The sequence below is a fragment of the Emys orbicularis genome, chromosome 7, assembly GCF_028017835.1.
Source record: "Emys orbicularis isolate rEmyOrb1 chromosome 7, rEmyOrb1.hap1, whole genome shotgun sequence".
Classification (NCBI taxonomy): Eukaryota; Metazoa; Chordata; order Testudines; family Emydidae; genus Emys; species Emys orbicularis.
Genome location: NC_088689.1, coordinates 79785968 through 79803719, shown reverse-complemented (window position 1 = coordinate 79803719; position 17752 = coordinate 79785968). Strand labels below are relative to the sequence as shown.

Below are 17752 nucleotides of genomic sequence, written 5' to 3'. Positions count from 1 at the left end.
CAGAGAACTATCCACAATGACTCCAAGATCTCTTTCTTGAGTGGTAACACCTAATTTAGATCCCATCAAATGTATGCATGTATGTATGAATGTATATATGTATGTATAGTAGGGATTATGTTTTCCAATGTGCATTACTTTGCATTTATCAACATTGAATTTTATCTGCCATTTTGTTGCCCAGTCACCCAGTTTAGTGAGATCCTTTTGCAACTTTTGCAGTCTGTTTTGGACTTAACTATCTTGAGTAATTTTTAGGGCTGTCGATTAATCACAGTTAACTCACACGATTAACTCAAAAATATTAATCGCACTGTTGAACAATAGAATACCAATTGAAATTTATTAAATAATTTGGATGTTTTTCTACATTTTCAAATATATTGATTTCTATTACAACACAATACAAAGTGTACAGTGCTCACTTTATATTATATTTGATTACAAATATTTGCACTGTAAAATGATAAACAAAAGAAATAGTATTTTTCAATTGAACCTCATACAAGTACTGTAGTGCAATCTCTTTATCATAGAATCATAGAAGATTAGGGTTGGAAGAGACCAGGAGGTCATCTAGTCCAACCCCCTGCTCAAAGCAGGACCAACACCAACTAAATCATCCCACCCAGGGCTCTGTCAAGCCGGGCCTTAAAAACCTCTAAGGATGGAGATTCCCTCAACTCCTAGGTAACCCATTCCAGTGCTTCACCACCCTCCTAGTGAAATAGTGTTTCCTAATTTCCAACCTAGACCTCCCCCACTGCAACTTGAGACCATTGCTTCTTGTTCTGTCATCTGCCACCACTGAGAACAGCCTAACTCCATCCTCTTTGGAACCCCCCTTCAGGTAGTTGAAGCCTGCTATCAAATCCCCCCACTCCTCTCTTCTGCAGACTAAACAAGCCCAGTTCCCTCAGCCTCTCCTCATAAGTCATGTGCCCCAGCTCCCTGATCATTTTTGTTGCCCTCCGCTGGACTCTCTCCAATTTGTCCACATCCTTTCTGTAGTTGGGGGCCCAAAACTGGACACAGTACTCCAGATGTGGCCTCACCAGTGCCGAATAGAGGAGAATAATCACTTCCCTCGATCTGCTGACAGTGCTCCTACTAATGTAGCCCAATATGCCGTTAGCCTTCTTGGCAACAAGAGCACACTGCTGACTCATATCCAGCTTCTCATCCACTATAATCCCCAGGTCCTTTTCTGCAGAACTGCTGCCTAGCCACTCGGTCCCTAGTCTGTAGGAGTGCATGGGATTCTTCCATCCTAAGTGCAGGACTCTGCACTTGTCCTTGTTGAACCTCATCAGATTTCTTTTGGCCCAATCCTCCAATTTCTCTAGGTCCCTCTGTATCCTATCCCTATCTTCCAGTGTATCTACTACTCCTCCCAGTTTAGTGTGATCTGCAAACTTACTGAGGGTGTAATCCATTCCATCCTCCAGATCATTAATGAAGATATTGAACAAAACCGGCCCCAGGACCGACCCTTGGGGCACTCCACTTGATACCGGCTACCAACTAGACATGGAGCCATTGATCACTTCCCGTTGAGCCCAACAGTCTAGTCAGCTTTCCATCCACCTTATAGTCCATTCATTGAATCCATACTTTTTTAACTTGCTGACAAGAATACTGTGGGAGACAATTATTGTGAAATAATAATTACAATTATTGTGAAAGTGTAACTTACAAATTTAGATTTTTTTTGTTACATAACTTCACTCAAAAACAAAACAACGTAAAACTTTAGAGACTACAAGTCCACTCAGTCCTACTTCTTGTTCAGCCAATTGCTAAGACAAACAAGTTTGTTTACATTTATGGGAGATTCTGCTGCCTGCTTCTTATTTACAATGTCACCTGAAAGTGAGAACAGGTGTTTGCATGGCACTTTTATAGCCAGCGTTGCAATGTATTTACGTGCCAGATATGCTAAACATTCATATGCCCCTTCATGCTTCGGCCACCATTCCAGAGGACATGCTTCCATGCAGATGATGCTCATTAAAAAAAACAGTGTATTAATTAAATTTGTTACTGAACTCCTTGGGGGAGAATTGTATGTCTCCTGTTCTGTTTTTCCTGCATTCTGCCATATATTTCATGTTATAGTAGTCTTGGATGATGACCCAGCACATGTTCGTTTTAAGAATATTTTCACTGCAGACTTGACAAAATGCAAAGAAGGTACCAATGTGAGATTTCTAAAAATAGCTACAGCACTTGACCCAAGGTTTAAGAATCTGAAGTGCCATCCAAAATCTGAGAGGGATGAGGTGTGGAGCATGCTTTCAGAAGTCTTAAAAGAGCAACACTCAGATGCGGAAACTACAGAACCTGAACCACCAAAAATAAAATCAACCTTCTGTTGAAAATGAACATGTCAGTCCGCTCTGCTTTGGATCGTTATCAGAACCCATCATCAGGATGGATGCATGTCCTCTGGAATGGTGGTTGAAGCATAAAGGGACATATGAATCTTCAGCACATCTGGCACATAAATATCTTGCGACCCGGTTACAACAGTGCTATGCACCTGCTCTCACTTTCAGGTGACATTGTAAACAAGAAGCGGGCAACATTATCTCCTGCAAATTGTAACCAAACGTGTTTGTCTGGGCGATTGGCTGAAGTAGGACTGAGTGGACTTATAGGCTTTAACGTTGTACATTGTTTTATTTTTGAATGCAGGTATTTTTTGTACATAATTCTACATTTGAAAGTTCAACTTTCATGATAAAGAGATTGCACTACAGCACTTGTATTAGGTGAATTGAAAAATACAATTTATTTTGTTTTTTACAATGCAAATATTTGTAATAAAAATAAATATAAAGTGATCACTGTACACTTTGTATTCTGTGTTGTAACTGAAACCAATATATTTGAAAATGTAGAAAACAGCCAAAAATATTTTTTAAAATGCCATTCTATTAACAGCGCGATTAATCGCACAATTAATCGAGATTAATTTTTTTAATCGCTTGACAGCCCTAGTAATTTTGTTTTGTCTGCAAATTTTGTCCCCCCTCTCCCGTACAGATCCTTGGGGGATCCCACTATTTACCCTCTCCATTGTGAAAACTGTGCATTTCGTTATACCCTTTGTTTCCTATTTTTAACCAGTTACTGATCCATGAAGGAACCCTCCCTCTTATCCCATGACTGCTTACTTTGCTTAAGAGACTTTGGTGAGGGACTTTGTCAAAGGCTTTCTGAAAGTCCAAGTGCACTATATCCACTGGATCACTATTGTCCACATGCTTGTTCACACCTCAAAGAATTCTAATTCATTGGTGAGGCATGATTTCCCTTTACAAAATCCAAGCTGACTCTTCCCCAACAAATCATGGTCATCTATGAGTCTGATAATTCTGTTCTTTAAGAACATAAGAACGGCTATACTGGGTAAAACCAAAGGTCCATCTAGCCCAATATCCTGTCTTCCGACTGTGGCCCAATGCCAAGTGCCCCAGAGGAAATGAACAGAACAGGTAATCATTAAGCGATCCATCCCCTGTCACCCATTCCCAGTTTCTGGTAACTGAGGCTAGGGACACCAACCCTGCCTATCCTGGCTAATAGCCACTGATGGAACCATCCTCCATGAATTTATCTAGTTCTTTTTTGAACCCTGTTATAGTCTTGGCCTTCACAACATCCTCTGGCAAAAGAGTTCCATGGAATGACAGTGCATTGTGTGAAGAAATACTTCCTTTTGTTTGTTTTAAACCTGCTTTACTATAGTTTCAACCAATTTGCCTGGTACTGAAATTAGGCTTACCAGCCTCTAATTGCCAGGATCACCTCTGGAGCTTTTCTTAAAAATAGAAGTTACATTAGCTGTCCTCCAGTCATCTGGTTTCAGAGGCTGATCTAAGTGATAGGTTACGACCACAGTTAGTAGTTCTGTAATTTCATATTTGAGTCCCTTGAGAACTCTTGGGTGAATACCATCTGATCCTGGTGACTTCTTACTGTTTAATGTATCACTTTTAGGGCTGTTGATTAATTGCAGTTAACTCACATGATTATCTCAAAAAATTAATCACAATTAAAAAAATGAATCGCAATTAATCACATTTTTAATCGCACTGTTAAACAATAGAATACCAATTGAAAAGTATTAAATATTTAATAATGATTATTAAATATCCCTAATAGTCACTTAAAATCTATCTTTCTCTAGTTAATAAACTTGATTTATTGCTTCATTTTGATTGAAGTGTTTGGGAAACCTCTACTTGAGATAACAAATGCTGGTACATAATCATTCTGAGTGTTGGAATGACAGACTGTCTATGAGATTATACGGTCCAGGGGTCTACTGAGCAGTATAAAATATAAATATAAATCCTCAAAACGTAACATTAATACCAAATTTTTTTATCACAGATGGGTGTTTACAAGTATCTTTATGATACCACGGCCTCTGTTTAGATAGTGTAGTTTGAGGTTAGTTTGTTCATTACCCATGGTGTCTTTTGACTCTCTCCCATGTAATTAGTCACTGGCTTTTCTTTCCCTCCAGTGTTTCCCTTTGTGTGGGCTCTTAATTTAATCATGCTTTTGGCATTTTGGTGCCTCAGGGTCTGGCAAGATTGGTGTTCAGGGGGATCCTGCACATTGGCTGGCCCTTTGGGGAGCGGTCTCCCCACCCCAGGACTATATATATGCAGAAAATCCAGCTCCCCTTTTGGGGTTACCCTCTGTTTCCCCCTCCCAGAACTGAGTCCTTCCCTGCCCCCTAGAGGGCTGTGATGTGTGCTCTCTGGGCTAGGTGTGTTTACCCTTTGATCAGATGCACTTTTCCCCAGCAACTTTCCCATAACTGCTCTCTGTGTCTCACCAGCCTGGGGGAAAATGTCTCTGTCAGTTGGATCATTTGTATTCTGGCAAACTACCACCTGGCAATTTCCTGGTCCCAACTCCTCTGTTATCACAGGCATTGGAGCTGCATCTTGATTTAAAGAGACACAGTTACTTTCCAAAAACTTACCAGAAATAGCATCCTGAAAAATTGGGACCTGGATTGAGGTACCCTCCGCCACCCCTTTGTCTGTCCCTGAGAAGTCAGCTGTGTGACTGCTCCCCTCCAGGACGTTAGGTACACAGTTCCTTCTCAAAACCTGGATCACAGGCTGAGTGCCTGGGTGCACAGATGCTGACCCAGCCATCCTCCTAATGTCCTGGGCATCTGGCCCAAGTGACCAGTGAAGAGACATTCCTGTACCCCACTATTCCTTCCCCAGTTTTCTCCTCTGGGCCCCCACCTAAGACACATTTCTCTGTGCTCCCTAGGAAGGGTTCTGTCTCTTGTTCACTGCAGAACTCTGCCAGCTAACAAGTGGGACAGTTTCCTTCATCACTGACAACACCTCTTCTGTCCCTGCGCCTGAGGGCATGTTGCTTTCTGCTGGAATGGAGCTAGTCTCAGCCCCTCCCATACTTGGAAGCACCCTGCTTCCCTGTGTTACAGAGTCACAGGAATCCTCACCCACCTCAGTGGTTTCTGAGATTCCCTGCCCCTTCTCTGGGCTCTCTGGGACACATTTCTCTCTGCTCCCTAGAGCTGGTTTTGCCTCTGATTCAGCTGCAACCTGAATTCTCTGCCCCTCTGAACCCTGGCAGAACTATACACTCCACAGAGACCAGCAGTGCAAAGCTCACTAACTTAGGGATGGTATTTTCTTTCACTGTTTTGCAGAAAACTGAATGGCTGTGTTTGAACTGCCAAACTCAGAGGCTGCTAGAAGGAAGCCTAGGAGACCCTGCTCCAATGCCACTACCTACTCCAAAGCAGCAGCCAACAGGATCCCCCCGACACCAACCAGGGGGAGCCGGTCAGCATAGAGGAGGCCCTCCGCCTGTAACAGCTCAAAAGTCAGAAACGTCCAGTCCCCAGGACAGGCACCTCGTCCAAGGAAAGCATCTCAGGACTTCAGAGCAGAGCAAGCTACAGGCCATGGTGCAAGAGAGCAAGCCCCCTGCCCCCTCAGAAGAAAAGCCACAGACAAAACTTCCTGCTGAGGCTCCAAAAGTTCCTGAAAGTGCATTGCCAAAGGGGAAAAGCATGGCTGTGAAGGCAGAAGCAGAGAGCAAAGCAAGCAAGGCAGTCACTGAGGCTCAGCAAGTGAGAGAGCAGGAGGTAAGCACCCCTTCCACCTCACTCCTACCTCCCAATGGGCTAGCTTGTTCCTGCCAGGGTATAACATTGCCTTGTACTCAGAGCAGGCAGCGCCCCCTCTCACCTTAGGGAAAGGTCTGGGATGGCGGCATTAGCTAGCAGTCTGCAGGGGCGGGGGCAGGGGAACAGAAAGAACATGATAGCCTCAGAAAAACAGGGCCTTGGCCTTCAGGTCTGATCCAGTAGAGAGCTGGAGAAGGCATGTATAAATGACTGCACTGGGGAAGCGATGTCCCACGGCCCATCAGAAATGTGTCATGTACATTTCTGTCTAATGCTTTGATTCTAATCCCGATTTCTCTGTCAGCTCTTTGGAAATCACTGCACGATCCATTCTAGTAGGCAGTGTCCTTCAGACACCAGGCCCAAACAGCCAGGAGAGTCAGCAACAGGCTGCAGAGAAGGGAAATGTCTTAGGGTGACATTACAGGCTGCTTACCATCTCACTCAGATGGTTCCCCCAGTGTAACTCCACTGACCTTAGCTGAGTTACTCCTGCTTTATGCGGGTGTTGGGGAATTGGGCCCAATGTCTCAACAGTGAAAGAATTCCAGGTAGATGAAGTTATACAAATGAAAGAGTCACTAGCAGCTGCTTTGTGGGGAGCTGAATGATGGGCCAGAGGGCAGGTCAGTACCAGACCAGGAGGGTACTGAAGAGCGAATGGGCGAGTAAGTCCCTGGAATATTGAACCCCCAAGAGCCATGTGGAATTGGCTGCAGAGCTGTCTGGGAAGGGCGGATGGTCTGTGTGGTGCCATTTGCCAAATGGGCTGAAGGGCTAAACTCTCATTTCTGAGAGCAGGAGACTAGTCTGGCTGCAGCCACCTCCTGGAGCAGGGATTTTGGAAGAGCACAGGAAGGGAATTGCAGTCATAGAAGTGGGAAATGATACCAGCACAGAGGGGGGCGACTAAGGGTGTCAGCTGAGCCTGCTCAGGGAGGGGTAAACTCCAGGAGGATCCTAGACAGCTGTGACTTACCAATAGGAAGATCCGGGGACTCCAGGATTTCTGGCCTGGGCGTGAGTTAAGGGCTGGGCTAAGGAGAATGACAGAGACTTCCTTGTCACTGAACTTATTACCTGGAAGGAGCAATACAGTCTTTGGGCCTGAGGCTGATGGTGCTATCCCTGCTGTGAATCAGGAGTAACGCCAATGTGGTCAGAGCACTTATATGGTGTAAAACTGGTACATGGGAACCCCTGAAAGCACTCACTGGGAAGTCGTGCTAGTGCTGGCAGGAGATGAAGTGGAGCAAAGAATGAGTCAGAGGAGGTGTGGCGCTAGGTGTCCTCCCCACAGAGGTGCCCCAGCATGAGACAATAGCTGGAGGTGAGAGCCCAGGACTGGGGCCTGATGCACTTCCTAATGGCAGAGTCAGGTCAGGCCAGGCATGAACGTACTGCTGACAGCTGCATGCTGAGCAGCACAGAAAGCTGCATGAGCTGGTGCGCTGTTACATGTGCCTGCTGCTTCCCCAGGCAGCGTTCCAGTGGAGCGGAGCCATCTCCTGGGCAAACACTAAGGAAACCAACTTCACAAAGGGCTCCTTGCACAGATGGCTGTTGAGATGTCTCTAGTTGAATAACTTCTGCCTGCAAACAGATTGGGGTCACTCTGTAGTGGCTGGGAGTCACCTCTTTTCACAAGTTACAGGTTGGGTCCCAGGTGGTCCATGTTCCACACCTGTTTGGGATCCCAGCTTCAGAGTCCTTCCATGTCCTTCCGGAGTCCTTCCATCGTGCCTAATTGTGGTGTCAATGAAACTGGGTTTATTTCTGTCAGTGGCTGACGAGGATCCTGCATTGTTTTCCTGGGATCGCCTTGATTTTTCAGAGTGCTTTGCAGAACTCTCAGTCACTGAAATTAACAGGCATTCAATGGCCTCTGTCCCCAGAGGATGCTGCTAGTGAACCTTGTTTTCACTGCTTTTTTATCTGGCTGTGCAGGTGTCCAAGGCACAAGGACAGAGATCTTCAACCTCTCACTTTGCAGGGCAGCAGGACTAGTCCCTTCCTGAACTCAGATCTAATTACAGGTTCCCCAAGTTCTAGTTGAAGATTAAAAAGCTCAGTGCTGAGGCTGGGCTTGTAGCTACTGCAGACTTTACAGATAAACACAGCACTCAGCTGAGCAGCAGTTGAATTTATCAAATGCCCTTTTGGCCCATTTGCAGCTCTAGGGAGTTTGGAGTGAAGAAGGCAGGCAGGGTTTGTATTACAGGCAAAATACTATCTTTGTCAGACAAAGAAAATGTCCATCATCAGGCATTGGCAGAGGAGGAGAGCATCCTGCAGCAAAAAAAACTTCAGGACCAGACTTCAAAGAGAAACTGCTGAGCTTCAGTTCATCTGCAAATTTGACACCATCAGCTCAGGATTGAACAAAGACTGTGAATGACTAGCCAAGTACAAAAGCAGTTTCTCCTCCCTTGGTGTTCACACCTCAACTGCTAGCAGAGCACCTCACGCTCCCTGACTGAACTAACTTCGTTATCTCTAGCCTTACTCACTCTTGCTTGCATATTTATACCTGCCCCTGGAAATTTCCACTACATGCATCCGAAGAAGTGGGTATTCACCCATGAAAGCTCATGCTCCTATACGTCTGTTAGTCTATAAGGTGCCACAGGACTCTTTGCTGCTTTTACAGATCCAGACTAACACGGCTACTCCTTTGATACTTGACACTTTGAACATAGGCAGCCCTCTAGAGAGAGAGCTAATATCTAGGTCAGACAAGCTTTGGGGGTGCCACAGCCAGCCCTGGGGAGAAGGAGACTCCTGGATGATGGAGGGGGGTCCTTTCAGAGTGTGTCATTTGTGTGGGACCCAAAATCAGGGTTACAGCAGCTGCCCTCAAGAAACTCCTGGAGCATTAGAAATAATTGGACGTGAAGAGGCGATTTATTTCAGGGGGGAGGAAATGCTTCCAGTTTTGAGTGGCTCCAATTTAATGGTCATAAAAGCATCAAGCCAATAGCACTTGGTCCATAGCTAGGCCTGACGCCAGCAGGTCAGGTCAGCCTTTCCCCTCACAAGGAACCCTTGCTGATGCCCTGTCATCCTAGTCTGCTGCCTCCCTCAGCCCCCCATTCCCAGCCCCAGGCTCTGACACCCTGTGCTCCTCCAGTTAGAGGCCTGCTTGGAAGAGAGAAACCTGATCTTGCTAAATTATGTGGGAGTTTTATGATGTGCATAAACACTTACTGAGGACTGTAATCCCCATACATGTGACCTGAGACGGGGTTTGTATCCAGCTTTCTGTCTGGAGAACGCTAACACATTAACCCAGCACGCTCCCTGTCCCCTCAAGTTGTGATTGTTTGCCATGTGTTTAGACCATTTGGAGACTGGGTGTCAGACAGTTGACCTGGAACTCCTCCTCGGAGCTGATGGCCAGGCCCTGTCACTGGGAACATAAATATCCTGATATTTACAATGTGGTCTCAGATTTGACCCTTAGCCTTGACATCAAGTATGATGTGTCCAAACTCCTAATTCCATACAATCTGCATCAGACCTATTCACATAGTGCAGCCAAGAAGATATGAGCACCATCATTACCAGGAGGTGTTGGAGATGGATTGGCCATGTGCTTCAGATAGAAACTGATTCCATCACCAGAGTAGCAATAAGATGGACACCTGAAGGCAAGCGAAAACAAGGACGCCTGAAAACAACATGGTGAAGAGCTGTGGAAGCTGAGCTGAAAAACCTGGGGCACAGCTGGGGAACCATTGAAAGACTTGCCAGAAACAGACAGGAGTGGAGGAGCTTCGTTGCTGCCCTAAACGCCAGAGGCGTAATGGGTATTAATTAACTAACTAACTTGACATCCCAAGAGATTAATGATCTCCAGGCAGGGAGATATGAAACTGCAGAAAAACCTGAGAGTCTCTGGATAAAGTTGAGAAGTGTGAGCAACAAGGGTGATGTCGTGGTTGGAGTCTGCTATAGACCACCAGACCAGGGGGATGAGGTGGATGAGGCTTTCTTCTGGCAACTAGCAGAAGTTGCTAGATCGCAGGCCCTGGTTCTCATGGGAGACTTTAATCACCCTGATATCTGCTGGGAGAGCAATACAGCGGTGCACAGACAATCCAGGAAGTTTTTGGAAAGTGTAGGGGACAATTTCCTGGTGCAAGTCCTGGAGGAACCAACTAGGGGCAGAGCTTTTCTTGACCTGCTGCTCACAAACAGGGAAGAATTAGTAGGGGAAGCAAAAGTGGATGGGAACCTGGGAGGCAGTGACCATGAGATGGTCGAGTTCAGGATCCTGACACAAGGAAGAAAGGAGAGCAGCAGAATACGGACCCTGGACTTCAGAAAAGCAGACTTTGACTCCCTCAGGGAACAGATGGGCAGGATCCCCTGGGAGAATAACATGAAGGGCAAAGGGGTCCAGGAGAGCTGGCTGTATTTTAAAGAATCCTTATTGCGGTTGCAGGAAAAAAACATCCCGATGTGTAGAAAGAATAGTAAATATGGCAGGCGACCAGCTTGGCTAAACAGTGAAATCCTTGCTGAACTTAAACGCAAAAAAGAAGCTTACAAGAAGTGGAAGATTGGACAAATGACCAGGGAGGAGTATAAAACTATTGCTCAGGCATGCAGGAATGAAATCAGGAAGGCCAAATCACACTTGGAGTTGCAGCTAGCAAGAGATGTTAAGAGTAACAAGAAAGGTTTCTTCAGGTATGTTAGCAACAAGAAGAAAGTCAAGGAAAGTGTGGGCCCCTTACTGAATGTGGGAGGCAACCTAGTGACCGAGGATGTGGAAAAAGCTAATGTACTCAATGATTTTTTTGCCTCTGTCTTCACAAACAAGGTCAGCTCCCAGACTGCTGCACTGGGCAGCACAATATGGGGAGAAGGTGACCAGCCCTATGTGGAGAAAGAAGTGGTTCGGGACTATTTAGAAAAACTGGATGTGCACAAGTCCATGGGGCCGGATGCGCTGCATCCGAGGGTGCTAAAGGAGTTGGCGGATGAGATTGCAGAGCCATTAGCCATTATTTTTGAAAACTCATGGCGATCGGGGGAGGTCCCGGATGACTGGAAAAAGGCTAATGTAGTGCCCATCTTTAAAAAAGGGAAGAAGGAGGATCCGGGGAACTACAGGCCAGTCAGCCTCACCTCAGTCCCTGGAAAAATCATGGAACAGGTCCTCAAGGAATCAATTATGAAACACTTAGAGGAGAGGAAAGTGATCAGGAACAGTCAGCATGGATTCACCAAAGGGAAGTCGTGCCTGACTAACCTAATTGCCTTCTATGATGAGATAACTGGCTCTGTGGATGAGGGGAAAGCAGTGGATGTGTTATTCCTTGACTTTAGCAAAGCTTTTGACACAGTCTCCCACAGTATTCTTGCCGCCAAGTTAAAGAAATATGGGCTGGATGAATGGACTGTAAGGTGGATAGAAAGCTGGCTAGATCGTCGGGCTCAACGGGTAGTGATCAATGGCTCCATGTCTAGTTGGCAGCCGGTTTCAAGCGGAGTGCCCCAAGGGTCGGTCCTGGGGCCGGTTTTGTTTAATATCTTTATTAATGATCTGGAGGATGGTGTGGACTGCACTCTCAGCAAGTTTGCAGATGACACTAAACTAGGAGGCGTGGTAGATACACTAGAGGGTAGGGATCGGATACAGAGGGACCTAGACAAATTAGAGGATTGGGCCAAAAAAAACCTGATGAGGTTCAACAAGGATAAGTGCAGAGTCCTGCACTTAGGACGGAAGAATCCCATGCACTGCTACAGACTAGGGACCGAATGGCTAGGTAGCAGTTCTGCAGAAAAGGACCTAGGGGTCACAGTGGACGAGAAGCTGGATATGAGTCAACAGTGTGCTCTTGTTGCCAAGAAGGCTAACGGCATTTTGGGCTGTATAAGTAGGGGCATTGCCAGCAGATCGAGGAACGTGATCGTTCCCCTTTATTCGACATTGGTGAGGCCTCATCTGGAATACTGTGTCCAATTTTGGGCCCCACACTACAAGAAGGATGTGGAAAAATTGGAAAGAGTCCAGCGGAGGGCAACAAAAATGATTAGGGGTCTGGAGCACATGACTTATGAGGAGAGGCTGAGGGAACTGGGATTGTTTAGTCTCCAGAAGAGAAGAATGAGGGGGGATTTGATAGCAGCCTTCAACTACCTGAAGGGAGGTTCCAAAGAGGATGGAGTTCGGCTGTTCTCAGTGGTGGCAGATGACAGAACAAGGAGCAATGGTCTCAAGTTGCAGTGGGGGAGGTCCAGGTTGGATATTAGGAAACACTATTTCACTAGGAGGGTGGTGAAGCACTGGAATGCGTTACCTAGGGAGGTGGTGGAGTCTCCTTCCTTGGAGGTTTTTAAGGCCCGGCTTTGCAAAGCCCTGGCTGGGATGATTTAGTTGGGAATTGGTCCTGCTTTGAGCAGGGGGTTGGACTAGATGACCTCTTGAGGTCCCTTCCAACCCTGATATTCTATGATTCTATGATTCTATGATTCTAGGGAATGTAAAGACAAAAACTGCATTGTGGCTAGAAAGTTTCCTAGTATTGTATTTATTTACATACAGAAACTAAATTAATAGAACTCAGTTTCTGAAATGTATTTACACTTCAGCTGAGTAACCCATCCCCCCTTTTGTTAATGTAGCACTTTGTAATATATTGATATTGGATGGACTATGTGTTAACTGTTCTTACACACCAGAGAATGTTTGCTTTTACAAAAGCTGATTTTAGCTTAATCTGGGAAGTATTTTTACTAATGTTCTTATAAATTGCTTATAACCCATTCCTAGAGCCTGGAGGGCTAGGGCCAGAGTTACAAAGTTAAGCACACGTAAATATTTGAGTGTGCCAGTTCCAGATGCATGCACACAGATCAGATATTGGTACATGCCCACAGACAGTGAGGCACCTAACTGGCCAGGTACTCATGTAAACACATCTGGTGTCCTGGTGTACAAGTATTTGCATGAATGCATACTGCTAACTTCATGAGTTGTTCCTTCCTCAGTACTGGCCAAGTGTTGGTAAGTTAACATAGGAGAGTGTTATTTAAATGCATGTTGGTACCAGGCCTGTTTATCAGATCTGGGCAATCACCAAACCAAATTCCCAGTAAACCAGTGGAGTTGGTTCTCCAGGCTGCCTGGGAGAGGAACACAGTGAAGATGACACAGATCGGCTTTAAAGGGCCTAAACTGCCTTCTGGTTTCAAAGCCAGAAGCCTTGTTTATACTACATGTCAAGCCTGAGGAGCCCCAAGAGCAGCCCCGGGCAAGCCAGATGGCATCCTTTAAACTGGGGGAGTGGTGTGTAAGCTCTGGGGTTGGAAATGCAGAACGCAGCCTTCCAAACTTGCAGGGGTAGCTCCTTGGATTTCCCCTGCCCTACACTCTGATCTCAGCAAGCACATTTCTGTGGGACTCATCTCGGGGGAGGGTTGGAGTGCAGGGTCAGGTGCAGGCTGCCCATTGATAAAAATACACAAAAAGTGAAGCGGATGCATTAGAAATGCGAAAACTGATGTACAATGGGAATGATCCACTGAGTCTGTTCTGAGGCAAAGCCAGGAGAAATCCTTCTACTGAAGCTTCTTTTCAGTCTCAATATGCCTGTTTATAAGTTTGCAAAATTTTTGCCCTTTGAAGCAATTTAATGACATTTACAAACTTCCTGATGAAAGGTCGTCCCCCGCCATTCCCCACTAGCTCTGGGTTCGTGGATAAGCCCGAAGTCACCTTTGTCAACTGGTTACAGCTGTCAGAGAAGGAGATGATTGGGCTCATTGGTGGGAGCTAGAAGGCTGAGCCATGTGCTTTTCTTGCCACTCGCGGCTTGTCTGCATGGACAGTTTGTAGCAAGCTGGGTACAAAGCTGCCACACAGTAGCCTGCTGCGCACTGACTGTTCTGTGGCCCTGCTGATGTGCACTGACAATTCATTAATGTACTTTGAGCTAGTCCTGTTTCAAAGAGGGCTAGATCAAAGCACATTAACGAACCATTAGTGTACATCAGCAGGGTCCACACACATAGTGTAGACTGCAGAAGGCTAGTGCAGGGAAGATTCACATCCCAGCTTGCCATGAACTAACTGGTCATGTAGATGAGCCCTGAATGGCCTTAAGAATATGTCACTTATAGCTCTTCACAGTCAGGAAATAGGCCAGTAGCCTATCCCCACAGTGACACAGCAAGCGAGTGTCTCCTGCCCAGCCTCTGGATCACAGTGCTTACTGGGTATATTGCTTCACCTTTCTGAGCCTCTGTCACACTGTCTGGAGTGGCTCACGACTGGAAGTGCCAACCTCCGGGCAGATTGCAGAAAGCAGGGCAGACACCCCAAACTGAGGATATGGTCTAAAATTAGATAGTACCAACCCAGTAATAAATATGTACTTTGAAGCATAAAACAGTTTTACCATGGAGTCACAGACAGTCCCCTTGGGCATTCCAGTCTCTCTTGCCACCCAGGCAAGCTGGACCACATGATCTCAGATCTCACATCAAAGACAATGCTGTAGCCAATCCTATAGTAAACTAACTAAAAATTTATTAACTTAGGAAAAAGAAATGAGAGAGTTAGATACATGTTAAAGCAGGCAACATGTATACACAAATGAGTTACAGCCCATAGTTCCAAAAGATGACAGAATTGTAGCAATTTGTCAGCACTGAATATCTGTTAGGGCTAACCCAGGTTGACCCGGGGGATCTCTGCTTCTGTTTTGTAGCTCCAGCCCTGCGAGAGTCTAAACAGCCAAAGAGATGAACAATTTTCATGTCAGCTATCTTTATTTCCTTCTTCCAGAATTCAAGCTGATGGGATGATCCCTTTTGCACGGCCTCTTCAGAGGTGTGCAGGAGTAACTAGCAAAGCCTTTTTATTGTGATGTCCCACAATGGCCCGTTTAGTTTTGATAGGCCTTCCTGATGGGCAAGAAGTAATAGCTTTCATAGGGATTCAGCCTCTTGCACTAGGTATCAAGTATCAGAGGGGTAGCCGTGTTAGTCTGAATCTGTAAAAAGCAACAGAGGGTCCTGTGGCACCTTTAAGACTAACAGAAGTATTGGGAGCATAAGCTTTTGTGGGTAAGAACCTCACTTCTTCAGATGCAAGTAATGGAAATCTCCAGAGGCAGGTATAAATCAGTATGGAGATAACGAGGTTAGTTCAATCAGGGAGGGGGAGGTGCTCTGCTAGCAGTTGAGGTGTGAACACCAAGGGAGGAGAAACTGCTTCTGTAGTTGGATAGCCATTCACAGTCTTTGTTTAATCCTGATCTGATGGTGTCAAATTTGCAAATGAACTGGAGCTCAGCAGTTTCTCTTTGGAGTCTGGTCCTGAAGTTTTTTTGCTGTAAGATGGCTACCTTTACATCTGCTATTGTGTGGCCAGGGAGGTTGAAGTGTTCTCCTACAGGTTTTTGTATATTGCCATTCCTGATATCTGACTTGTGTCCATTTATCCTCTTGCGTAGTGACTGTCCAGTTTCGCCAATGTACATAGCAGAGGGGCATTGCTGGCACATGATGGCATATATAACATTGGTGGACGTGCAGGTGAATGAGCCGGTGATGTTGTAGCTGATCTGGTTAGGTCCTGTGATGGTGTTGCTGGTGTAGATATGTGGGCAGAGTTGGCATCGAGGTTTGTTGCATGGGTTGGTTCCTGAGTTAGAGTTGTTATGGTGCGGTGTGTGGTTGCTGGTGAGAATATGCTTAAAGTTGGCGGGTTGTCAGGATTAAACAAAGACTGTGAATGGCTATCCAACTACAGAAGCAGTTTCTCCTCCCTTGGTGTTCACACCTCAACTGCTAGCAGAGCACCTCACCCTCCCTGATTGAACTAACCTCGTTATCTCCATACTGATTTATACCTGCCTCTGGAGATTTCCATTACTTGCATCTGAAGAAGTGAGGTTCTTACCCACGAAAGCTTATGCTCCCAATACTTCTGTTAGTCTTAAAGGTGCCACAGGACCCTCTGTTGCCTTGCACTAGGTAAAGTTTTTCCTTGTTTGGTGAGTTTCATAGATCAGAACAAACATTTTACAGCTATCCAGCAAACATTAAAGTGTTACAGTAATAGCACAGGATAATGATGTTATAAGTAGGATTAATACATGTTGCAACTTATGTGCATTTAATAAAGTCTAAACACTAAACACATTGTTTTAAGTCCAGTCCCACTCTTTTCCATTCTAGCACATAGGTGAGCTGGCCTGGTTTCCAGCAATGAAATTGTCTGTGCTCAGCTCAGGCCTAAAGCCTGGCAAGAGCTGGCAATTTTTCTGCCAGTGTCATAGCCTCCATTACCAAATCTGTCACCAGGGATAGTGGCATGCACTTACCTACCTGAGCGGTGGCTGCCAAGACCTGAAATCCTGGCCGCTATTCAGGGCTTTAACTACAGTAAATATAATTGGCCCCAGTTTACAGCTGGGGAAAGTGAGAGAAGTTCATGATCACTGACTTGCCATGTCCCTTGGGCAAGGCTCTCTGAGCCTCTTTCCCTACCTCTAGAATGGGGTAATTGTAATGATCTAATTAAAATAATAAATAACGTCAAGTGCTTACCTGTCCATCCATCTGTGCATCCAGCCAACGTCTTCTACCGTCCCCTGTCACAGCAGTATCCAAATGTCCTCCACAAGTGGAACCGTAAGACTGTCTCTTGCTTTCCCATTGACGTGAGGCTGGCTAATGGTATTTTTTCAGTCAGTGTACCCCAGCAAGCTCAGTGAGCAGAGCTATAGTTAGGATGATGGGAGACAGATCAGCTGAGCATCCCCGGAAGGATGGCCTAGTGACGTCTGACCTTGTGGCCAACCAGGAGAAGATGGAGGGGGAATACTGAGCAAAACCTAGGAGCTCTTAACGTGAATTACAATTTTCTGTCAAGGGCATACTTTTCCATTGATGGTGAGAGTAGCCATGGACCTCTGTGCTCTGTCACTCCAGGGAGCAGCAGGAGTAGAAACGTATGTGATGGGTTGTCACCCCCAGGGTGCAGTCTGGGAGCTGTGGGAACCACTGTGCCCCAACCCCCCAGCTGGGCAGGCCTCTCTCACACTGCTTTTCTGGTGATTCAGCCAACTTCTCCAGGCCCTTTTCACCCAACACAACAGCAAGTGGCACCACACACCCAACTGAGCCACCTGAGTGCTTTAACTAAGCCACTCAAGGACAGACAGGATACAACAGCCAATTTCCCAGCTCCCCAACCTTGCCCCCTTGCTGGAGCATAAACCCAGAATTATACCATCTTGCACTGCACAGGGGTCTGTACAATGTAAGCTCATTTATATATTCGCTTCCCCCTCAATGCGGGAAAGATACTCAACAGCCTTTGTTCACAGAGCTGAGATTTTCCCCAGACACTTTACTCAAAACACACTGGTTAAAATAAAGCATAAAACAAGTTTATTAACTACAGAAAGATAGATTTTAAGTGATTATAAGTGATAGCAAACAGATCAAAGCAGATTACATAGCAAATAAACAAAAACATAAACTAAGCCTAAACATACGAGATTGTTAATTCAAATTTTATCTATTTCT

General features: G+C 45.7%; 1 protein-coding gene across 1 annotated transcript in view; it reads left to right on the top strand.

Moving 5' to 3' along the window:
• The first annotated feature begins 5686 nt into the window (after nucleotides 1-5686).
• Nucleotides 5687-17752, top strand: part of BSN (bassoon presynaptic cytomatrix protein) — a 76881-nt gene continuing 64815 nt past the window's right edge. Inside the window, exon 1 of the mRNA XM_065408221.1 lies at nucleotides 5687-6154. Coding sequence (XP_065264293.1) covers nucleotides 5687-6154 — 468 coding nt within the window. The remainder of the gene's footprint in view (nucleotides 6155-17752) is intronic.